This window comes from Eretmochelys imbricata, chromosome 15 (genome assembly GCF_965152235.1).
Source record: "Eretmochelys imbricata isolate rEreImb1 chromosome 15, rEreImb1.hap1, whole genome shotgun sequence".
Lineage (NCBI taxonomy): Eukaryota > Metazoa > Chordata > Testudines > Cheloniidae > Eretmochelys > Eretmochelys imbricata.
This window is the reverse complement of record NC_135586.1, coordinates 33,161,280-33,186,349: the sequence shown is the minus strand read 5'-3', so window position 1 is coordinate 33,186,349 and position 25,070 is coordinate 33,161,280. Positions and strand designations below refer to the sequence as shown.

The window sequence follows — 25,070 nt, the reverse complement described above, 5'->3', positions numbered from 1 at the left end:
AGCAGCGGTTACCGTCGGCACCAGTCCTGCACGTCGAGATTGCGGCACCGCCGCTCCTCCTGGTCCAGAGACAGCAGCAGCTCTTATGCCAGCCCGGTCTCCGTTCGTAGCCGTCCTTCGATGGGCCAGGCCAGCCAACCCGAACAGCTGGCGCCACAGCAGGTGCAGTGGCACCAAGCATCGTGGCCGGCCCAATGGTACCAGTGGGCACTGTGGCCTCCGGCACAGCCCCTGGTGGAAGCTTGCTTGGTGGCTGGAACTTCGGAAGCACCGTTGGCCTCCCTCTCCAGACCCCCAAGAAAGTAGTCGGTGGGACGTACGTCCTCGGCACCGTGCCCGGAGTCCGACCAGGTGGTGGACCCTCCGGTGCCTGCCGACACCCAGAGCACTGCACCGGCCTCCTCTCCCCGCCAGGAGGAGACGATTGCGGCCCCGCTCCCCTCCGCCCTGCAGGAGGACTTCAGGGCGCACCAAGAACTCTTAAAGAGCATGGCAGCAAGCCTCCATCTCCAAGCAGAGGAGATGGAGGAGCCCTCAGGCTCCCTGTTTAACGTGTTGTCCCCATCGGCACTGGGTAGGGTGACCTTGCCTCTCCATGAAGGGGTGGCTAAGATTTCAAATGCACTGTGGCAAACACTGGCCTCGTTGGTCCCCATCTCTAAAAAGGCGGAACACAAGTACTTTGCACCCACTAAGGGGCATGAGGACTTGTATATCTACCCGGTGCCCAACTCCTTGGTGGTCGAGTCGGTCAACCGCAGGGAACCTCTGGGTCAGCCAGCCCCAACCCCAAAGAACAAAGACTCTCAGAGACTGGACTCCCTGCCCTAGTTTGAGGACTCCCTCCAGGAGCGCGATAGCAAGGAGTTCAAGGCGCTAGTGGAGGAAGGGGCAGCGGCCGCTAGGGGGTCCCAGTAGAGAGATGGGTATCATGGCTCCTGCTCTCTGGGCTGTCCAGCAAGGCGCAGTCTTCCATGCAGGATCTCCCGTTTGACGGGAAAGCTCTGTTTGCAGAGGAAACAGGTACAAGGCTGCATGGCATGGAAGACTCCCACACGACCCTCCAGACTCTGGGCCTCTATGTCCTGGCTCCGGCAAAACCTAAGTTCAAGCCATAGCAGACTCCCGCCCAGGCCACCCTCCCGAAGTATGAGGCCGCCTACGAGAAGCAGCAGGACTATAAGAGATGCCCTCAGAGGCAGTATCTGCCTGCCTCCAAGGGCAAGCAGATGGGGAAAAGGCATTTTTGATGGGACGCTTGGGGGCACCCCGCCAGTCCTCACCAAGGATCTACCCCCAATAAAGCTCCCCTTCTCCCAATGGTTGTGTGCTTTCCTCCCGGAATGGTCGCAGCTAACCTCGGACAAATGGGTCCTCAACACCATCTTCTGGGGTTACATCCTCCAGTTTACTTCCTCCCCTTCCTTCTTGGGGGACGCCTCGCACTAAGCTCTGCTCAAGCAAGAGGTGGGGTGGCTCCTAGGACTAGGAGATAGAGGCGGTGTCCGAGAAGTTCGTGGGCAAGGGGTATTACTCCCATTATTTCCTTATCTCGAAGGCCAAAGGGGGCTCAGGCCCATCTTGGACCTGCAAGATCTGAACCAGTACATGGTGAAACTCAAGTTCTGCATGGTCTCCCTGGCCTCCTCCATCCCCTCCCTGGATCCCAGGGACTGGTACGCTGCCCTCGATCTACAGGACGCGTACTTCCACATGTACATATTCGAGGGGCACAGGCGCTTCCTCCGTTTTGTGGTGGGACAGAATAATTACCAATTCATGGTCCTTCTGTTCGGTCTGTCCACTGCCCCCAGGGTGGTTACAAAATGCATGTCGGTAGTAGTGGCCTACCTTAGACGGTGGGGGGTCCAGATATTTCCCTATCTGGCCAATTCGCTTGCCAAGGGCACCTCCCGGTCGCAGGTGAGGGATCATGTGGCCCTCCTCCTGTCCACGTGCACCGCCTTGGGCCTGTTGGTAAACAACACCAAGTCCACGATAGTCCTGGTCCAATGCATAGAGTTTATTGGGACGCTCCTGGACGCAGTGTCGGCCAGGGCCTCTCTCCCACCAGACAGATTCGAGACTCTGAAAGGTCTCATCAACTCAGTCACAAGGATCCTGGTGACAACAGCCAGGGTTTGCCTGCAACTCTTGGGTCACATGTCTGTGTGCATGTATGTGGTCCATCACGCCAGACTCAGGATGAGGCCTCTCCAGCTCTGAATCATAGAATCATAGAATATCAGGGTTGGAAGGGACCCCAGAAGGTCATCTAGTCCAACCCCCTGCTTGAAGCAGGACCAATTCCCAGTTAAATCATCCCAGCCAGGGCTTTGTCAAGCCTGACCTTAAAAACCTCTAAGAAAGGAGATTCTACCACCTCCCTAGGTAATGCATTCCAGTGTTTCACCACCCTCCGAGTGAAAAAGTTTTTCCTAATATCCAATCTAAACCTCCCCCACTGCAACTTGAGACCATTACTCCTCGTTCTGTCATCTGCTACCATTGAGAACAGTCTAGAGCCATCCTCTTTGGAACCCCCTTTCAGGTAGTTGAAAGCAGCTATCAAATCCCCCCTCATTCTTCTCTTCTGCAGGCTAAACAATCCCAGCTCCCTCAGCCTCTCCTCATAAGTCATGTGTTCTAGACCCCTTATCATTTTTGTTGCCCTTCGCTGGACTCTCTCCAATTTATCCACATCCTTCTTGTAGTGTGGGGCCCAAAACTGGACACAGTACTCCAGATGAGGCCTCACCAATGTCGAATAGAGGGGAACGATCACGTCCCTCGATCTGCTGGCAATGCCCCTACTTATACATCCCAAAATGCCATTGGCCTTCTTGGCAACAAGGGCACACTGCTGACTCATATCCAGCTTCTCGTCCACTGTCACCCCTAGGTCCTTTTCTGCAGAACTGCTGCCTAGCCATTCGGTCCCTAGTCTGTAGCGGTGCATTGGATTCTTCCGTCCTAAGTGCAGGACCCTGCACTTATCCTTATTGAACCTCATCAGATTTCTTTTGGCCCAATCCTCCAATTTGTCTAGGTCCTTCTGTATCCTATCCCTCCCCTCCAGCGTATCTACCACTCCTCCCAGTTTAGTATCATCCGCAAATTTGCTGAGAGTGCAATCCACACCATCCTCCAGATCATTTATGAAGATATTGAACAAAACCGGCCCCAGGACCGACCCTTGGGGCACTCCACTTGATACCGGCTGCCAACTAGACATGGAGCCATTGATCACTACCCGTTGAGCCCAACAATCTAGCCAGCTTTCTACCCACCTTATAGTGCATTCATCCAGCCCATACTTCCTTAACTTGCTGACAAGAATACTGTGGGAGACCGTGTCAAAAGCTTTGCTAAAGTCAAGAAACAAGACCTGGTTGTTCTCAAAGTTCTTCCAGGCCACGGACAGGATGGACAAGGTCCTCACCGAGCAGGACTCTGATCACCTCCCTATGGTGGTGGTCTGCCCCAAACAACATGCTCCAAGGGGTTCCGTTCAGGGTCAGAGCCCTGTCGTTGGAGCTGGTGTCCGATGCGTTGGATCTGGGTTGGGGGACCCATGTGGGGAACTTTCAGACCTCAATATCTGACCCTACATATACATGTCAAGGAGCTCAGGGCGGTGCGGCTGGCATGTATGGCCTTCCACTCGCACCTGGAGGGAAAGGTAGTCAGGGTCCTCACGGACAACACGGCCTCGATGTTCTATATCAACAGGTAAGGCAGGGCCCAATTCTCTGTCCTCTGCCACGAAGCCCTCAGGCTGTGGGACTTCTGTATAGCCCATGACATCCACCTGAAGGCCTTCCACCTACTGGGTGCCTGGAACGAGAGGGCGGATCGCTTGAGCAGGGACTTTTCCTCGCAACACGAGTGGTCCCTCCACCCGGAAGTGGCCCGCCTGCTCTTCCAAAGGTGGGGAATTCCCCAGGTGGACCTATTTGCGACTTGGCAGAACCGGCGATGCCCCTGGTTCTGCTCCGGGGGGGGCCTGGAGAGGGGCGCTATCTCTAATGCCTTTCTCCTGTCCTGGTCAGGCCGACTTCTCTACGCTTTTCCCCGGTTCCCTCTAATCAGCAGGGTCCTGAAGAAGATAAAGATGGACAAAGGCCTGGCGTGGCCCAGGTAGGATTGGTATGGGACCCTCACGGGCCTGGCGGTAGCTCCGCTGTGGCCGTTGCTGCTCCACCCAGATCTGCGCTCTCAGGACCAGGGCCACCTCCTGCATCCCAACCTAGCGGTGCTTCACCTCATGGCGTGGCTGCTCAGTGGTTAGGTGGAGAGGAAAGGACATGCTCAGAACAGGTTCAGTGTGTCCTCCTTGAAAGTGGATGGCCCTCCACTCGCCACGCTTATTTGGCGAAGTGGTCCTGGTTTTCTAGGTGGGTAGCAGACCAGGGTGTCTCCCCGGTGGCTGCCCCGATCCAGCTTATCCTTGATTACCTCCTCCATCTGAGGGCCGAGGGCCTGGCGCCTTAATCAGTCATGGTGCACCTGGCAGCCATATCAGCCTTCCATTCACCAGTGCAAGGACACGCGGTATTTTCCCATGCTATGACTGGCCGGTTCCTTAAGGGTTTGGACCGTCTTTTTCCCTATTCTAAACCCCCGGTCCCACAGTGGGACCTAAACCTGGTGTTGGCCCATCTCAAGGGGCCCCCATTTGAACTGTTGGCCGTGTGCTCCTCGTCTCACCTCTCGTGGAAGGTGGCCTCAATCACGTCGGCCAGGCAAATCTTGGAGTTCAGGGCTCTGACCTCTGAGCCGCCGTACATGATCTTTCATAAGGACAAGGTCCAGCTCCGCCCACACCCCGCGTTCCTCCCAAAGGTGGTCTCCGCCTACCACATGGGTCAGGACATTTTTCTACTGGTGCTCTGCCCCAAGCTTCACGCGTCCAGTGAGGAGCACTGTCTCCACATGCTCGATGTGCGGTGGTCTCTGGCTTTCTTTCTCAAGCGGACCAAGCCATTCAGAAAGTCCTTGCAACTGTTCATCACCTCGGCTGAGAACGTGAGGAGCCAGCTGATTTCCACTCAGTGGCTTTCCAATCGGATCACTTTGTGCATCCGTTCCTGTTATGAGCTGGCGGGTGTCCCACCGCCACCCATTGTGAGGGCACACTTGATTCGGGCGCAGGCCTCATTGGCTGCCTTCGTGGCCCACATCCCCATCCAGGACATTTGTAGGGCCGCCACTCAGTTCACACATTCACCTCGCACTATGCGGTCATCCCCCAAACCAGGGATTATACTGGGTTCGGCAGGGCTGTCCTCCGTCCTGGGAACTTGTGAACTCCTACCCACCTCCAACAGATATAACTTGGAATTACCTATTGTGGAATACACATGAGCAATCACTCGAAGAAGAAAAGCCAGTTACCTTTTCCATAACTGGTGTTCTTCGAGATGTGTTGCTCATGTCTATTCCACATCCCACCCTCCTTCCCCTCTGTTGGAGTTGTGTGGCAAGAAGGAACTGAGGGTGGGGGGAGCACGCAGCTCCCCTTATACCGCGCCAGGCACTCCAGGGGTCACGGGGGGGTGCTCCCCGCTACGGGTACTGTTAGGGGAAAAACTTCTGGCACTGGTGCCTGTGGCGAGCACACACACCTATTGTGGAATAGACATGAGCAACACATCTTGAAGAACACCAGTTAGGGAACAGGTAGCTGTCTTTTAGTAGCTAAAGTAAGGTTCTTCTCTCACCCTAGTGTTTGCATCTTATTAAAAATAAATCTCTGTAGAAAATGAAATGAAAAGAACCCTTCCAGCCCCCACTGCAGCCTGAGCCCAGATGTCTACGTAGTAGTGAAACTGCCTCGGTGCCTGAGTTGGATGATATGGACCAGCTGCGGATTTTTCTTTCCTGTGTAGACATATCCTTAGTGTGTGGCAGGCCAGTGTGAGATAGATTTACATTCCTACTTGCTGCAAACTGTATTTGTGTAGACAAGCCTTAAGAGTAAAGGTTTTCCCATAACTTACTTCACATTGCTCAAGCCTATCAATTATTTTCAGTAATTAAATTTGAAACTAAATATATTAACAATCAGGCATTGCTTATGTGGCCTAAGTTGTGTTTTTGAATATAGCTGAATTAAAAGAAGATTATTGTCTGAAAAGAGATGGTAAAAGTGACTCCGAACTCAAGTCTTGCTCCCTGTATGTGATGAGTTATAGTTGCTCACTTTAGTATTAAAAGTAGGATTTTACTGTTTTTTTTTTTTTTTTTTACTGATGATTGTTGTTGCACAGGAATAACTAGATAGAGGGACTGCACAGATGTTACTAAGTGTAGAATTTGGTCGGCATAACCTTTATTTTTCATGATGCATCAGCCAGAAAAAAACTCCACTTGAGCCTTGCAGGCTGTTGCTGGAGTTTTAAACATCATATTATTTAACCTTATTCAGAGTGTGTCTAATTGACATGGTACTTACAGAAACAGGTTTAAGGTTTTGGCCCGTCTACACTAGAACTCCCAGCATAATTAACACAAGTGGAACTGAACTGATGCAGGTAAAGACTTAGCGGCGTTGATTTGTTGCATGTGTTTGACTTGTATCTTGTGATTTGTATGTTTGCACTCTGTTCTTTAGGAATTAAATTTGAATTCTCTATTTCCAGAGCTGGAAGTTCAGTACTACTTACCATTTTGATGTAGCTACTTAGATGCTTCTATTATCTCTGTATTAGAGCTGGTCAAAAATCAGAAATTCCATCCCACAGGATATTCCAATCCTGCAACAATTTTTTGTCCTGGATTGCCCTGAAAGGCTGACACTTTTTGTATAATAGAATGTTCCAAAACTGCATTTTTTTGGAAATGTTTGAGAGTTTCCTTTTGATGCTTCTAATTGAAATAAAACATTTTGACATCCCTGAATCAAAACATTCTATTTTGATATGTTGGCTCCTGAGCCAGAACAAAGGCTCATCTACACTGGGAACTTATATCAGCATAGCTATATCTCTCAGGAGTATGAAAAATCCACATCTGAGAGATGTAGCTATGTTGACTTAACTTCTAGTGTTCATAGTGCTAGGTCAATGGAAAAAACTTTCTGTCACCCTAGCTACCACTTCTCGGGCAGGTGGATTACCTACTCCAGTGGGAGAACCCCTTCTGTTGGCATAGGTACTGTCTATGCTGAACCACTGCAGTGGTGCAGATGCAGCAGTTCAAGTGTAGACATACCCTAAGGCTATATCTACACTACGAAATTAGGTCGAATTTATAGAAGTGGTTTTGTAGAAAGCATTTTTGTACAGTCGATTGTGTGTCCCCCCACACAAATGCTCTAAGTGCATTTAGTCGGCATTTAGTTGGCGAACTGCGTCTACAGTACTGAGGCAACCGTCGACTTCCGGAGCGTTGCACTGTGGGTAGCTATCCCACAGTTCCTGCAGTCTCCGCCACCCATTTGAATTCTGGGTAGAAATCCTAATGCCTGATGGGGCAAAAACATTGTCACGGGTGGTTCTGGGTACATATCGTCAGGCAACCCCTTTGCTCCCTCTGTGAAAGCAATGGCAGACAATCGTTTCACGCCTTTTTTCCTGGGTTACCCGTGCAGACGCCATACCACGGCAAGCATGGAGCCCGCTCAGCTAACCGTCACTGTATGTCTCCTGGGTGCTGGCAGATGTGGTACTGCATTGCTACACAGCAGCAGCTCATTGCCTTTTGGCAGCAGACAGTGCAATATGACTGGTAGCCATCGTCGCCGTACTCCAGGGTGCTCTTTTATCCGACCTTGGTGAGGTCGGTCAAGGGCGTCTGGGCAAACATGGGAGTGACTCAGCCAGGTCATTTCCCTTTTAAGTTTTGTCTCATGGCAATTCAGTCTTGCCGGCAGTCCTAATGCACCATCTTCTAATGAGCAGCCAGGAGATGATGATGGCCAGCAGTCATACTGCACCGTCTGCTGCCAGAAAGATGTATAAAGATAGATGAAGTGGATCAAAACAAGAAATAGACCAGATTTGTTTTGTATTCATTTTCTCCTCCCTTCCTCCCTCCCGCCATGAAATCAACGGCCTGCTTAAACCCAGGGTTTTGAGTTCTATCCTTGAGGGGGCCATTCTGTTTCTCCTTGATGCAAAGCTACCCCCTTTGTTAATTTTAATTCCCTGTAAGCCAACCCTGTAAACCATGTTGTCGGTCGCCCCCTCCCTCTGTCAGAGCAATGGCAGACAATCATTTCACACCTTTTTTCAGCGCAGATGCCATAGCACTGGGAACGTGGAGTCCGCTCAGATCACCGTGGCAATTATGAGCACTATAAACACCGCATGCGTTATCCAGCAGAATATGCAGAATCATAACCTCTAATAAAGCAAAACCAGGAGAGAAGGAGGCGACTGCAGTGTGGTGATGAGAGTGATGAGGACATGGACATAGACTTTTCACAAAGTACAGGCCCCTGCAATGTTCACATCATGGTGTCAACTGGGCAGGTTCATGGTGTGGAACGCCGATTCTGGGCCCGGGAAACAAGCACAGACTGGTGGGACCGCATAGTGTTGCAGGTCTGGGATGATTCCCAGTGGCTTCGAAACTTTCGCGTGTGTAAGGGCACTTTCATGGAACTTTGTGACTTGCTTTCCCCTGCCCTGAGGCACAAGAATACCAAGATGAGAGTAGCCCTCAGTTAAGAAGCAAGTGGCAATAGCCCTGTGGAAGCTTGCAATGTCACATAGCCACTGGTCAGTCGGAAATTAATTTGGAGTGGGCAAATCTACTGTTGGGGCTGCTGTGATGCAAGTAGCCAACACAATCAAAGACCTGCTGATATCAAGGGTAGTGAGTCTGGGAAATGTGCAGGTCATAGTGGATGGTTTTGCTGCAATGGGATTCCCTAACTGTGGTGGGGCCATAGACGGAACCCATATCCCTGTCTTGGCACCGGAGCACCAAGGCGGCGAGTACATAAACCGCAAGGGGTACTTTTCAGTGGTGCTGCAAGAATTGCTGGATCATAAGGGACGTTTCACCATTATCAACGTGGGATGGCCGGGAAAGGTACATGACGCTCGCATCTTCAGGAACTCTGGTCTGTTTCAACAGCTGCAGCAAGGACTTACTTCCCAGACCAGAAAATAACGTTGGGGAGGTTGAAATGCCTGCAGTTATCCTTGGGGACTCAGCCTACCCCTTAATACCATGGCTCATGAAGCCATACACAGGCACCCTGGACAGTAGTCAGGAGCTGTTCAACTATAGGCTGAGCAAGTGCAGAATGGTGGTAGAATGTGCATTTGGGTGTTTAAAAGTGTGCTGGCGCAGTTTACTGACTTGCGTAGACCTCAGCAAAACCAATATTCCTATTGTTATTACTGCTTCCTGTACACTCCACAATATCTGTGAGAGTAAGGGGGAGACGTTTATGGCGGGGTGGGAGGTTGAGGCAAATCGCCTGGCCGCTGGTTACGGGCAGCCAGACACCAGGACGGTTAGAAGAGGACAGGAGGGCGCCGTGCTTATCAGAAGATCTTTGAAAACCAGTTTCAGGAATGGCCAGGCTATGGTGTGAAAGTTCTGTTTGTTTCTTTTTGATGGGGAAACCCTCCAAGTGATTTCACTCTACTTCCCTGTAAGCTAAGCACCTTCCCCTCCCCCTTTGATCACCACTTGCAGAGGCAATAAAGTCATTGTTGCTTCACATTCATGCATTCTTTATTAATTCATCACACAAATAGGGGGATAACTGCCAAGGTAGCCCAGAAGGGGTGGTGGAGGAGGAAAGTACAAGGCCACACAACACTTTAAAACTTATTGAATGCCAGCCTTCTGTTGCTTGGGCAATCCTCTGGGGTGGAGTGGCTGGGTGCCTGGAGGCCCCCCCACCACGTTCTTGGGCGTCTGGGTGAGGAGGCTATGGAACTTGGGAAGGAGGGTGGTTGGTTACACAGGGACTGTAGAGGCGGTCTGTGCTCCTGCTGCCTTTCCTGCAGCTCAACCATACGCTGGAGCATATGAGTTTCATCCTCCAGCAGCCTGAGCTTTGGCTCCTGCCTCCTTTCAGCAAGCTGATGCCACCTACCATCTTCAGCCTGCCACCTCTCCTCACGGTCATATTGTGTTTTCCTGCACTCTGAGATTGTCTGCCTCCACGCAATTCTCTGGGATGATGGCTTCACCCCTCCCCCCTCCACGTGGCTAACAGCTGGGAACATTTCTGTTCAGCCACAGGCAAACAGCCCAGCAGGAATGGGCACCTCTGAATGTCCACTTACTAAAACCACCCTATTTGAACCAGGTGACCATGAATGATATCACTCTCCTGAGGGTAACACAGAGAGATAAAGAACAGATGTTTGAATGCCAGCAAACACCGGCACCATACGCTGCAATGCTTTGTTCTGCTGTGATTCCCAATTACATGCTATTGACCTGGCATGGTAAAGTGTCCTACCATGGAGGACGGAATAAGGCTGCCCTCCCCAGAAACCTTTTGCAAAGGCTTTGGGTGTACATCCAGCAGAGCTTTATGGAGATGTCCCTGGAGGATTTCCCCTCCATCCCCAGACACGTTAACAGACTTTTCCAGTAGCTGTACTGGCCGCGAATGCCAGGGCAAATTAATCATTAAACACGCTTGCTTTTAAACAATGTATAATATTTACAAAGGTACACTCGCCAGAGGTCTCTTCTCCGCCTGGCGGGTCCGGGAACCCGCCTTGGGTGGGCTTGGGGGGGTACCTGGTCCAGGTCCAGTGTGAGAAACGGATCCTGGCTGTTGGGGAAACTGGTTTCTCTGCTTCCTTGGTGTGAGCTATCTACAACCTCCTTCTCATCATCATTTTCCTCGCCCCCAAAACCCGCTTCTGTGTTGCATCCCGCTCCTTGGACGGAGTCAAGCACAGGGTTGGGGTAGTGGTGGCTGCATCCCCTAGAATGGCATGCAGCTCATCATGGAAGTGGCATGTCTGAGACTGTGAACTGGAGTGGCCGTTTGCCTCTCTGGTTTTTTGGTAGGCTTGCCTGAGCTCCTTAATTTTCACGCGGCACTGCTTCGGGTCCCTGTTATGGTCTCTGTCCTTCATGCCATTGGAGATTTTTTTCAAATATTTTGGGATTTCGTATTTTCGAACGGAGTTCTGCCAGCATGGATTTGTCTCCCCATACAACGATCAGATCCCGTACCTCCCGTTCGGTCCATGCTGGAGCTCTTCGGCGATTCTGGGACTGCATGGTCTCCTATGATGATGAGCTCTGCATGGTGACCTGTGCAGGTGAGCTCACCACACTGGCCAAACAGGAAATGAGATTCAAAAGTTCGTGGGCCTTTTCCTGTCTACCTGGCCAGTGCATCCGAGTTGAGAGCGCTGTCCAGAGCGGTCACAACTGAGCACTCTGGGATAGCTCCCGGAGGCCAATACCGTTGAATTGCGTCCACAGTACCCCAAATTTGACCCGGCAAGGCCGATTTCAGCGCTAATCCCCTTGTTGGGGGTGGAGTAAAGAAATCGATTTTAAGAGCCCTTTAAGTCTGGAAAAAAAGGGCTTCGTCGTGTGGATGGGTGCAGGGTTAAATCAAGATAATGCTGCTAAATTTGACCTAAACTTATAGTGTAGACCAGGCCTAAACCTTACGGGATGTACGGTGGTCATGTGACTGCCCTGTTGCGTCACAGCCGCTCAATCAGAGGAGACACCTCAAGAGATACAATGCAGCCAGAGAGTTTGGCCCAAAGAGGATACTGCGGGGCATGAGGCCCTTTGACAGCTCAGGCAAACAAAGATTAATAATAAACTGACTTGAAATTAGACATTAGATTCAGTTCAACAGACCAAAAACATTTCAAGTCAGCCTGACATGAAACAAAATGTCACTTTGATTTTTGCAGAAACTGGATTTTCTGTCTCCAAAATATGGTGACAGAAGATTCCCACTCTACTCTAGTATGTGCCCTCCCATAAAAGCTAAATTTTGTTGGTTCTGATTTTTAATCCATTAGGGAAGAAGTTACATTTACAAATGAGCTTCCCAATCTGAAAATCCAGTTTCAAAATGTTTTTTCTTTCAAAGCAGTACAGGCCTGTAATTTATGGGTAGGGCTTTCTGTTTTAGGTATTTCTTCTGATTTAAGGTATTTCTATTTTTAGGTAAATCACAGTTTATATTTTTAGGTGTAGAAATAGATTTTCATGAACATCAAAAAATCCCTCATTGAACTTGTATGTATAAAAAAAGCACTGCTTCCAACATCTTATGCATTTTGGGAACGAGCTTGAAGTGAGTATGTGGTGTCTTTAAGATCTGGTGGGTCCTATTCTCAAGACAGAAAAAGGGTAACTTTCGGGTATTTTGGTATATATTTTATTAAAAGCTGTCCTGTTCGCTTATGAAAACTTACCTGTTTTGGAGATATGGTGACATGCTGTCTGTATAATATTTTATAATAATTTTCTAAGAAGAAATCCAGATTAAAGCAATTGCTGTTCTTCATTTGAGCAGATGCCACAGTGGGCTGGGAAATAGAGCTAGGATTTCATATTGTTAAACGTACAGTTTCAATGGCTTGTCACCTCTTGCTACGCTATTCCTGTAAAAACTCATACTCTGATTGGGTGAAGGATGTGTGTGGCTTGGCAAGATTTAATATCTGCTCAGAAGTGGAGAACTGGCTGTAGAAAATGTATTGGCTCTAAGGCCTATGGAAGTTATTGGGAGGGACTCCAGATTCTTTGTTTGTTCTTGGACTTTTGTCCCAGGCACTTTCTTTTAAAAAACAATAACCCTCCAGAGTTTGGAATAGGAAAACACAAGACTTTTTGTAAAAGCAGACCTTTCCAATTTAGGCGAAGAAATGAAAACGTTAGATAAATCTAGTAATAATGTTGGAGAGGAAACTGTACAGTATGATATATTGCAGAGTTATTCTTCAGAGAGTGCAACTTTCAATTATATATTTGAGTTGTTTTTGGTAACATATATTTAGAGTGAGTAAATGTCACTGTACTGTTTTTCAGTGTCCTGTAATGCTAGTTTTCCCTGTTTTGCCTTTTTCCTTTCATGTCATGTTTTTTCTGATATTTTAATGAGTATCTTAGGAAGTATTTCAGTAGATGTAAAATATGCAACCCCCCTACATGGCATTCTTAAGGTATTAAGATCTTTTTTGTGGAAGTGAAGAGGTTAAAGAAAGGGTTTTGACAGTCTTTCAGTTTTAATTATGGACTTGCCAGCAAAATTTGATCTATAGAGGGGGTATTTGTTTAAACTACTGTATTATAGTTGCATTTGAGGTGGCTTATGGACAAAAGGTTCAGTTCTCAGGTATGTGATTCAAAGTTCTTAGAGAATTTGAGCATTCTGTCTATGCAGTGTTTCCAGATTCCTGTATCATGTCTGTTTCTTGTTATCCTCTGCTTTTTGTTTAATTGGATTTGCTATATTATCTCTTGTCATTTGTGTTGCTGGATTTCCAGGGGAACCTGCTCCCTGGTAGGAATTTTTCTAAGGCTGCATTCTCCTCTGAAAGTCAAACCTTTCTGCCTTTAAACACACTCTTACTTTAGTATATCTTCCACTTTGTTAAATATTCTGTATACATAAAATCCTACTTTGAGTACTTGACTTTAGAAGCTAAACATTCTTCTAACATAGTTTTGTGTGCTTGTAATTCCTAGGTTTTTTTCTCTTTTTTTTTTTTCCTAAAAAAGTATGAGCAAATTGTGCAAAAGTAACAATTCCTTCCCCCATCCTGAATCATTAGCAATATTTGACCCTGCATTTCAGCATAGATGACTCCTACTACTTAAGCTCAGGACTAACATTAGCTGGTGGCAGGAGAAGGCTGTTTTCCCAGAGGTGGGAGTGGGTTGCTGGGTCGATGTTTCGGTGGAAGTTGGGGAAGCTCCTGCCCCATGTGTTCCATCTAGAGGGGGAATTGCCTGCTGGCCCCATGTGCTGGATTCACGGGGTGGTGGTGGTGAGCCTGGGCCGTCTCTCTCTCTCTCTCTCTTCTCCTCCTCCTCCTGCCCACAGCCCTGGAGTTTGGGGAGCTCCTGCTCTTTGCTATGCCTTATTCTGACTCTTTTCTCTACCTCAACCTCTGCTCTGACAGTTCCCAGTTGTTCCCAATACACTCTGCTGGTGGTGGTGCTGAAGCTTTGGCACTGGCATGTGCCTGACCTTAGAAGCTCATTGATTTTTTTTTTTCCCCTTATTGCCACACTTTTTCTGAGTAATGCAAGTGAGAGAAGGGAAATAGAATTTAACAGTTTCTATTTTAGCTAGATTTGAATAGAAAAGCATTTCTGTAGACAATGGAGAAGTGAGAACTTCTCAAGGTTGCAAGAATCCTTTTAATAGAAAGTATTGGGTGGCATAAATATAGGGATTGCTACCAGCTCCCCCATAGTGACTGTAAAGAACACTATGTGCAAATAGTAAAAAGGAATGGTTTTGTAATGAATACTTGCGTGTTGTTGCAGTACCTCTGATGGTTGTAATAATGCCCTCTTATTCATGGTTTGGGTATCAGAACTACTCAGCTTTCCTCTGTGATTCTCTCATGCACCTGATGACATTCTGCTGCCATCCATAGTTCACCTGACAGCAGGGATTAAATTTTAACATGTACCAGAGTCTATCATAATAGTTTCCTTTATCATGAATCTAATTTTTTTTTCTTATGATTATTCAGCTTTACAGTATATTAAATACAGAACCTATGATATATGGACTGGAAATCAGGATGCCTGGATTCTCTTTCTTTCTGTGTTACTGACTCACTTTTGTGATCTTGCGAAAAAGTAGGCATCTCTGTGCCTCGCTTTTTTCTGTTGTCAGACGCCACCACTGTGGTGCTCTGCTCTATCCAATGTTGATAACATCAGGTTTGTGCTTGTGTTCCCTCTGTGTGCTGCCCTGGCTCTGCGCAGATAGTTGACACAGCAGACCCTGAGAGAACCCCCAATGACTACAGACTCCAGTAAAGTACAAAGGCACCTGGACAGGTTTATTGTCAAATGAAACAGTAGCTCCCTTGATCAGATGTCTACAGTTCTGCTCATACATATGTGCTCCCTGACAATGGACACAGCTCAGTCAGTGGCGGGACACTCTATTGCCCCCTAGGCCAGACAAAGACACCGCTCCAGGGATGCATCTTATCCACAGGTACAAACAAGTTACACATCACTCCTAACGTATTGATGTGCAACCCCTCTACACAGTAAGGTGCGGCCTCTCACCTTGAACATGTTGGTTCGAACAAAACAACTCTTATCCATCATATTACCCTTTTGCCCCTGTCTTTGGGATGGGTCAGCTTGTTCCTTGTTATGTATGTGGAATGTCCAAGTATTGGAGTGTTCTGATAGCTCTAGTGTCCAGTACCTTTTGGCTCACAGCTTAACTTTGCTTTATGTTAGCAAAGTCTTGCCCATTACTTTAGTTCAGGCCTTAGGCCTCATATCAGCCTCTGATAATAAGGGTTTATGTTTCAGGGTCTCATCTTACTACATGAGTCTAATGATATTTGCCTCTCTAACAGGATGATTGTTGTCCATAATGTTTTAATAGTTTGTTGAGGTCCTTTGGATGAAAGGTTGCTCTGTAAATGCAAAACATTGTTAATTAAGATTAATTTCTTTTGGGTGTGTCTGAGATTTCTCTACTTTCTCTGGAGGGAAGGACAGAATTAAATGGTTGCTGAAATCTGTGATCAAAACCAAGGTTTCAATTTGAGTTGCTGTGGCATACCTAATGATAAATAATGGCTACTGATCTGTAGGTACAATTTGTATTTTGCTTTTTGAATGCCTTAAACGTCCTGAGGTTCAGCCTGATGAAGTCTGCAGTGCCTGATTTCCTGTGCTGGAGGAATACTGAGCAACTTTGTAATAGGTTAACAAGGATGCTCCGAAGCAAATAGTCCTCTGATACTAAATGCATCTGTCCTCCTTGTTGTGGTTGGATGGAGGTGATGAGAATGAAAGTGGTATATGCTGTGAATTGTGCAGAGCTGAAGATGGTTTCTTCAGAGTAATCCTATTAAGCTTTGAATGAAATCTAGTTGTCATTTCACAGCTGGCCATAGTTCTCTGCTGAAAACAGTTTTAACACTTATAATTGGGAACTTGCTAAAATACAGCTGTTATAAATGTCTTGGCAGGTGTGTGGGGCTTTATTTTTTTTAATTGAACACTATTTTAGTTGAAGAGGAATTCTGGAACTCCCAATCTGTTACCACTTAAGGTCAAATGATCACAGATGTGGAATTTCACTGACCTACGTTGTTTCATCACCTCTCTCCCCACCTTTCTCTGTAACAAACCAGAGAATGACACTTCTTATTTAAGAGAACACTGTTAAAGAGACAATTGAGAAATAGATGTAGCTTGTCTGAAATCTTGTGCCCTTTGAGATTGTTTGTATTATGACCAGAGTTAGAGTGAAGCAGGGCCCACCATGGCTAAGTCTCAGTACTGCTTCACATTTAGTCAGGTTAAACAGAGTGAGGGCCCTCCTCCCCTCTTCATTCAAGCAGCTGATTTGCTTCCTTGATGATGTATGCTGTAGGCTTAATAATGGAATCGGGCCTGAAGAATACACCCAGGCCTTCTGCTGATAAACCCAAATCCTGTGTTTTTTACTCTAAGGAGTGTCTCCCTGTTTATTGCCTGTGACTAGTCGATAAGATGTTATGGATTCTCTTTCAAACTACACTGCGCGGGCTCTCTCTCTCTCTCTCTCTCTCTCTCTCTCACCCCCCACCACATGTGATAAGAATCCACAGTATTTAGCAAGATAGAATGGATTCAGTTCCTTAGAGGGGAAGGTCAGTGCAAAAGATTGTCTGTGATATTACAGTTGCAGTGGATTAGTTAAAGAAAGCTAGTTTTGTAGTTCTTCAAAACCAGAAACCCTGCTGTATGCATTTGCTGTACTACAGTAGATCTGTTTTGTCTGAACAAACAAGAAAAAAACTAATCTTTTTCTGGTCAGAGAGAATGAATGTAGTATAACAAATGTCAAGGTGAAGGGAAATATGCAGTGGGTGTCTGGGAGGTGCCAAAAAAAACCAACCCCTTTTCTGCATAGTATGTGGAAAATCTTGGACAGCAGGTTTGTTTCGGGTTGTAGACCCAGACAGTCTTAGCAGGTCTGACTCCTTCCTGCTGAGGAAATTTCTTTTGTTTTGCAGACAGGATTTCAGGTTAAGGATAAGCTCTCTGCTTCCCTGGTGGCAGAACATGGTCTTGAGGGAATAAGGGCCTCGTCTTGTATGCTAGAGTTTCAGGCAGTGATTCTCACTGAGGTAATGCAAATGGTGAGAGAGCTTTTGGATCTGTTTCCTTCTTGGTGGAGGCCAGTGTGGAATATTGGGTCCCTTGTTTGCCCCTCAATAAGGGCAGGCTGCCTCTTGTTTAGGAAGAAGAATTAGTGCATGCTTTGTTCAAGCAGTCATCACTTGACACTTAAGAATGTAGTTAATGTGAGACTGGTCAATAATTGTCCATTCATTGTAAGATTTTGGAGAAGGTTGTGGTAAGACCATGCTCACAGCCTCCTGAATGCCTTTGATCTCCTTGATCTTTATTAGTGGGTATAGGCCGGGCTTTGGCAGAGAGAGACTGCAGTAGTCAGTCTCCTCCGGGTGATGGATGAAGGTCAGGTGTCCATGCTGGTGATACTAGATCTGTCAGCTGCCTATGAAACCACTGATCATGAGGTGTTGCTGACTTGCCAGTGGACCCTGGTAGGTGTGGAGAAGGCTTCCATTTTATTACTTTGCTCTTTTTTTTCCAGAGAGGTAGAGCAGCAGATAGTCATGAGCAATTGCTCTTCTTTGCAAAGGGCTGTCAATTGTGCAGTCCCACAGGGTGACATTCTGTTACCTCTCCTGTTCAAGGTGTAGATGGAGCTGTTAGGAGTGATAGAAAGGAGGCATGGAATGCAGCGTTGTCTGTATCCTGACAACCATCTGTGTGTCTTTGTCTCATTCGACTTGGATAATCCATTTTAGAGCCTCAGCCAGAATCTGGCTGAAATTGGGACATGGATAAGAGTGAGCTGGCTGCAGTGCAACCCAGACAAAAATGACGTGATGATGTGGATTGGGGAAGCAGCTGAAGGAAATGGTAGAGGTAACATCAGTCCCTTTGAGGGAGTATGTCTGCTTTTAGTAGGTTTTTTTGTGGGGGGCTTTAGCGGCCCCCTCCCAGCTGCTGTCTGATGATCACATTGCAACTATGGCCCAGTCAGCCTTTTACCACCTCTGTCTGGCTAGGAAGTCATGACCCTTCCTTTTGAATGCAGACCTTGCCACTATCTGGAAAGGCCACAGTGACTCATTTGGTTTTTGGAAAAGAAACCACCTATAAAAAAATTTAAATTAATCTGAAAACAGGTGTATAAACTGAAAAATACAGATCAGTTTTTGGGCCTTCAATCATTTCTCCAGGACTTTAGTCTGCTTATTCCATGTATTTAGTAACATTAATAAAGTTGTCATCAGTAATATTGGACTTGCTTCCTTTTTCCAGAGCTGCTGTATGTGATGTTTTCTAATGGTAAATTGCAGCCCCTCTGTTCAGCTGGTAGCAATTATCCCAGTCAAAGTTCTCTGCATTCACTGTGGATTTCAGTGGGAGGGTTCCTTGTGTTTGGAACTGCAGGCTATGGGAAGTGAACATTGCTTAATGCACTTAGGAAGGAGCTGCCGGTGCGTATTTTAGACAGAAGTTGTTCTGGAGTATCAAGTAATCTTTCATGTTAAGACATCAGTGTTTTTAAGGGAATGCTTGACCTGTCTTTGGGGTTGATGGTAGTAGCCTCTGCTGGAGTGATGAATGTTGGTCCTGGGTCGTTTTTGTGATATGGCAAAGAGGCTACAGTAAGCAGTAGTCAGTGGCTAGATGAACTGGGGGATTCTCTCCCTTGTGCTTATTGAGGTTAACAATGTCTTAGTGAAGAGGCATTTCTCTGGCTGTTGCAGATCTGGCAGATGAATGTGTCATGTTCTGTGGATGGTAAAAGAGGTAATTGGTGGGTTTGGGGACTATTAACTGCTTAATTCCAATCTCTGGGACAAGGGTTACCTTCATGGACATGTTGGTAGTGTTCCACTGGTTTTGAATTGTGAACCTCCCTCCCCTTACAGCATCCTTAGGTGCATCAGACCTACAAGATAATGTGGTTTATTGTGAGAGCACTCAGAAGTTCTGATGGATTTCAGTTTGGTGTGAGGACATCCTTGCTCTGCTCTTAAACAGGTGAAGGGTAATTGTTTGTCTTCAGAATACATGCAACTTGGCCATATTTTTGTCTTAAAATTAAGCAGCGTGTTGCTCTTTTCTCCTTGTAATTGGTTTTTAGTTAATGGGGAATATTTCCAGAAAAATACAATTTATTTGAATTATGTTCAAAAATTTTCTCTTGATTATGTCTAACCGAGGAAGTCACTTGTCCAGTGACACCTCCATATATCCAAACCCTCACTAAAAGAAGTGTCTGATTTTTCCCAAAGGTTTATATAAAGATGATCAATGAGAACAGTTCAGATACCGACACTTCATTTTGTCCTGTGCAGAGTAACACTTCATGCTGAACTGTGAATTGTTGGTGGGAAGGGGAGACCCCAGCTTATAAATTGGGAAACAAGGAAGAGAATGTATTAATGTTTTCTTGAACTTGCAGTTTGGGTATGTCTCCATGGCAGCAGCCCCAGGCAGCCAGTACATTGATTAAATGTAGCTAATGTTACCATACAAAAAACAATCTATCTATGATTCATGTTGGAATTTGTTAATACAGGGTTAATCCCATCCACCAAAGCCTGAAAAACAGTTCCCTTCAGTCTTTAATGTTGAGATTTGACACTAGCCCAGAGGCAAATAATGTGATTTTCCTTCGAGTGATTGTGTGCATATATGTACTGCTGCAGTTACTGCACCAGATTGACTGTGGCTCTGGTAACGGATGCACCTACCAAAGGCTGGGGGCCCCATCTTGTTCAACTGCAGGTCAACTCTTTGGTCACTACAAGAAGTTATACTCCATATTAATGTGATAGAACTTTGATGTGTGTGTCAGGCCTGTGACACCCCAAGTTTTATGTGCAAGGTAGCTTTCCATCAGAACCAAACTATTGATCTTCTAGTCGTCTTCTTGAAACCCCATTCTTTCAAAGCTGAAGAAAGACTTCATAGCTTAGATGTTCATGGAGATTTGACTGCCTTCTTCGACTGCACTAGATTCTTCGGAGGCTCTACCAGGCTTTTTGTAGCCTGTGCTGAGACTGTTAGAGGTCAATCAGTGTCAGCTCAGAGAATTTCACATTGGGATTTTTTGAGTACATTAAGATATGCTAAAGTCTCTCCTCTACTGAGAAAAATGGCTCACTTCACCAGGGCTCAGTCCACTTTCATCAGCTTTTCTGAGCAATATTCTGATAGCAGATACTGCAAAGTAGTAACATGGTCACGTGTACATATCTTTTTCCACACATTATGCCATCACTCATGCCTCTTGTGATGATGCCAGCTTTGGCAAGTCAGTGTTACAGTCTCTGTTCAGATGACCAGAAGCCCCTCCACCTGTAAGGGAACTGCTGATGAATCACCTGCAGTGGAATATATGTGTGCACAATTACTCAAAGGAGAAAAAAGTGGTTACTTATCCAGATTCATAGATTCCAAGGTCAGAAGGGGCTATTGTGATCTAGTCTGACATCCTGTATAACCACAGGCCATAGAATTGCCCCAAAATAATTCCTTGAGCAGATCTTTTAGAAAAAACATCCAATCTTGATTTAATAATTGTCAGTGATGGAGACTCCACTCCCTGTACAGCACGCATTGTTCTTAGAGATGTGTTGTGCACATTAACGTTCCATGACCCTCCCCCTTCCTTACTACTTCAGACATTATGTACAGTGGTGCAAAGGAAAGGAGAGGGAGGCAGCAGACTCATCCCTTTTATGCCATCATCTGAGAGTGCATGAGCCCCTGCTCTCCTCCTCCTCCTATTTACTGGTACTGCTGGTAAATATCTGACTTGGGTGTGCATACACCTGCTGTGGAATGTATATGTGCTGTGACAGGGTTGGGCCAGATGGCTACAGGAGAGTGATTGTGTGTGTGTGTGTGTGTGTGTGTGTGTGTGTGTGTGTTAAAAAGCATTGAGTTTTTATTAATCCATTTTAAATAGGTTTTAAGACAGTCCTCAGTTGGGAAGATATTTTAGCCCCAGGTTAAGCAGGGCCCTTTCCCCTGGGTAAGGTAATAAGGCAGTTCCAGAACAATCAGGAACTTGCTGGAACCAATTAAGGCAGACAGGCTAATTAGGACACCTGGAGCTGATTAAGAAGCTGCTAGAATCAATTAAGGCAGGCTAATCAGGGCACCTGGTTTAAAAAGGATCTCACTTCAGTCAGTGAGGGGCATGCAAGGAGCTGAGAGTGAGAGGGTGTGCTGCTGGAGGACTGAGGAGTACAAACACTGTCTGGCATCAGGAGGAAGGTCTTGTGGTCAGGATACAGAAGGTGTTGGGAGGAGGCCATGGGGAAGTAGTCAAGGGAGTTGTAGCTGTCACACAGGTGTTACATGAAACACTGTAGACATCAGTGATCCACAGGGCCCTGGGCTGGAACCTGGAGTAGAGGGTGGGCCCTGGGTTCCCCCCATCCCCCCAACTCCCTATTGGATACAGGAGGAGTTGACCTGGACTGTGGGTCCCACCAGAGAGGAAGGTCCCTGGCCTGCCCCTCGACCCATTAGGTGGACTGGCAGAGACTGTGGGGATTGTTCTCCTTCCTTTTCCCTATGCTGACCAGTGATGAGGTTAGCTGAGTGAACAGCAGGTTTGAGCCACCAGCAAAAGAGGCCAAACTGAGATTTCTGAGGCAAGCAAATCTGCCAATAAGCGCAGGACCCACCAAGGCAGAGGAGGAACTTTGTCACAGTGCACAACAGATCTCTAAGAACAATGCTTACTGTACAGGTAAGTAACTGTTTTCCCTAGGTGGACTGCTTTGAAATAGGGTCATTCAACACTTTGTTTTACAGCTTTTGAGTCAGTGTTGAGACAGAACTATATGAAAATAATGCAAATAAAAACAATGAGGAAGGTTTGTCTGTTCACAGAATAATGGGTGGTGTTAGTTCATGTTCTGGATGATGACTTTCAAAATGTCTGTTAAAAAACAAAGTTGTTGAGTTTGTCTCTGTTCTCAAGGCACCTCTGACCCCTTTGTGGCCTTCTTGAAGGCACTTACATCTCAATTCCACAATACTTTCCGTAGAGTGGGGATTTAGGCTGCATTTCACTGTGATTATCTGAGCAGGTCTGAGTTTAGTTCAACACCTGCAGCTTTGCTCTTTCTCAGGAATCATCACAGGGTTAACCAGTGACCAGCCAGCATTCATAAAGTATTCAGAACAAAAGCAGAGAAAATATATCTTGAAAAACAATAAACAGCTCACATGAATGTCTTAGTTTACCAGGCAGTCATCCATCTTTTTGGCAAGGATTTTGGCGAGTTTCAAAGTCCTTCAGGCCCTTTCTGCTGGGCCTATTCCTCTTGGTCACAGCATCATGACAATCTTGTATCATGTGAGAGTGATGTCCTTTTCTGTATCAGCCTGGTCAGTTTATACAGTTTTCCTTTGGTTGTCGGTTTCTTGAGCTTGGTTAAATGAGCAGATGAAGTTTTTCCTGTGGGGATGAGGCTTCTCCATTGAGATTTGCATTGGTTACGCCCCCCTCCACACTCACGCCCAGTGACTTCAGTTCCTGCAGGCAATTCCTATAACTCCCCCTTAGAATACCTCTCCCATACAGATACATATAACATTTATACAATTGATACAATAGTCTCTGAATATTCCATGTGTGCATAATGTCTGTTACAAAGTTATCAACACATAAAATAGCCTTTTGAATGAGAAACTACTGCTTGCTTTGCATCCTTAGAGGCTTATAATTGAAAGACGCTAAACAGTGTAATTGCAGACTTTTACTTCTGTGCTTTCCGATACTGTCAGACCTTTGTGAGAGCAGGGAGTCTACAGCACTAGCGAACAAGTCAACAGGATGATTCTTTAGGGTGTGTGCGCAATAAATCCTGGTCCACCCTCACTCTCAAACTTCTCTTGACATGGTGCGGACCCTTCATAGGCATTAACTTGTGTACATCTGCTCGCCAACCTCTCTGTACGAGTATGCCCACATATTCACACTTGCTTAATGACATCTCAACATATCTTCACACACATACTTGTGTTTGTTGACCCATCTACCAAACCCATTGATTTACCAAACTCTCCCAATCTGCAAACCACTCCTCTTCCACTCTAACCAGGGAATATGCTTGAAATGATAGTCAAGTAGGACAGCTGTATTTAAACTAGTCTTATATCTGGAGGAGGTAGTCATCTTTCTAGGAGATCATGAAGACATTGTTTGCTGATCATGCTTCATGGGAACGTTTTTTGTTACCTCTGGTACAAAAAATGTACAAAATGACCAATAAATAACAAATTTAAAAATTGGAAGAAGTTCTCATTCCCTGTCCCAAATTTTAAATTGCTAAAATGTTAATGGTTTTATCTTCTATTATACTGTTTCTTCTACTTTTAAAATCTTTAATAAAACAATATGAAAGTGAAAGTAATCAGTACTTTTGGTTAATAACTTTTTCTGTTTGTAGATTCCTCTCTTTGGATCAAAATCTTTGGGAGGAAGAAGCCCCGACGGCCCCATGTTGAGCAAGGCTGAGTTTGTTGAGAAAGTTCGTCAGAGTAACCAGGCCTGTCATGATGGTGATTTTCATACAGCTATTATGCTGTACAATGAAGCCCTGGAAGTTGACCCTCAGAATTGCATCCTGTACAGTAACCGATCTGCAGCGTACATGAAAATCCAGAAGTACGACAAGGCACTGGATGATGCAATCAAAGCACGACTCCTAAATCCTAAATGGCCAAAGGTAGGAAAGCCCATTTCCCTTCTGGTGAGAGACTTTCTATGGGAGTTGCAGCTCCTGCAGTATTATTAAGGCTGTAATTATTTTGTTATAATTGAGATGGACATAAATCATTCTTTACTTACAGTTCACTTTGGTGGGGGCTCTGGAGAATAGAAATCTTTCTGTGTTAAAAGCTACTTGACTTACTTGAGTTTCCTGTTAAGAGTTAAACTATTTTCTGTGTAAACAGACGTTGGCCTATTTTTCCTCAGCTTGCCTGGCAAGGATTCTTTTTTGCTGATCCTTGTGAAGATTTTGGATTCAGCCTTTTAAACAAATGTCATTCATGGTGTGTGAAGATCAGACATCTCTCTTAACATTTACACTAATAAACATTCAGCAGCAGCTAGAAGTATCTTGCTCTGAAAGCCTCAGGAGAACAGTGTGCAGAATGGAACATACTGCATAGAGGTTGTTGGTAACAGGGTATTAGAGTAGAAAACAAAGGACTTCAGCTTAAGTCACCACCTCCTGCCTTTCTTAAAATTTAGTTTTTGTAGAGCTGTTCTGTTTGGTGTATGTTCTTGATAATTTTTTAAGAAATTCCATATGTCCCAACATCCTCAGTAAGACCTGACAAGCAATGGAAAGGTATGACTGTACATGTTGATCTGTCATAGAAAGGGTAAATAGATGCCCTTCTATAAAATAGGGACTCCCAGAGATAGCACTACCTTTATTTAATGGTGTTGCCTGACAGTGGGTTTCTGTTGTGTTCCATTGAGAGAAAGCATTATGTTCTATTTTTCATAGATCACTCTAGTGTTGACTTTCCTGAATCTCACCCTTCAGCATTCCTTCTGTTTTTACAATGTGTGGTGTGATATTTTGGCTGCTTTTCTTCATGTTCAGGTCCGGGGATCTTCAAGTTGGGTTTCCAGTCTCCAGGGAGATTGGGGGCAGATGCTGACTTGGCTGAGTGCTAAGCTGCACTAAGTGTCCAGTTCTGTCTTCACAGCTGCACAGGAAGATTCCTGTCCCTGATATCTTTGGAGCACTCAGTTCCAATGCCTTTCCATTCAAAAATATTCTTTCTGAAGCTGGAAATTTCTCCTATTGAAGTAC

The 25,070-nt window shown here is 46.0% G+C and overlaps 1 protein-coding gene across 1 annotated transcript in view; it reads left to right on the top strand.

Annotated features, from left to right (window-relative positions):
- TTC28 (tetratricopeptide repeat domain 28) overlaps positions 1–25,070 on the top strand; it is a 503,728-nt gene that overhangs the window by 7,461 nt on the left and 471,197 nt on the right. Inside the window, exon 2 of the mRNA XM_077834936.1 lies at positions 23,688–23,966. Within this exon, the coding sequence (XP_077691062.1) occupies positions 23,688–23,966 (279 nt within the window). The remainder of the gene's footprint in view (positions 1–23,687; positions 23,967–25,070) is intronic.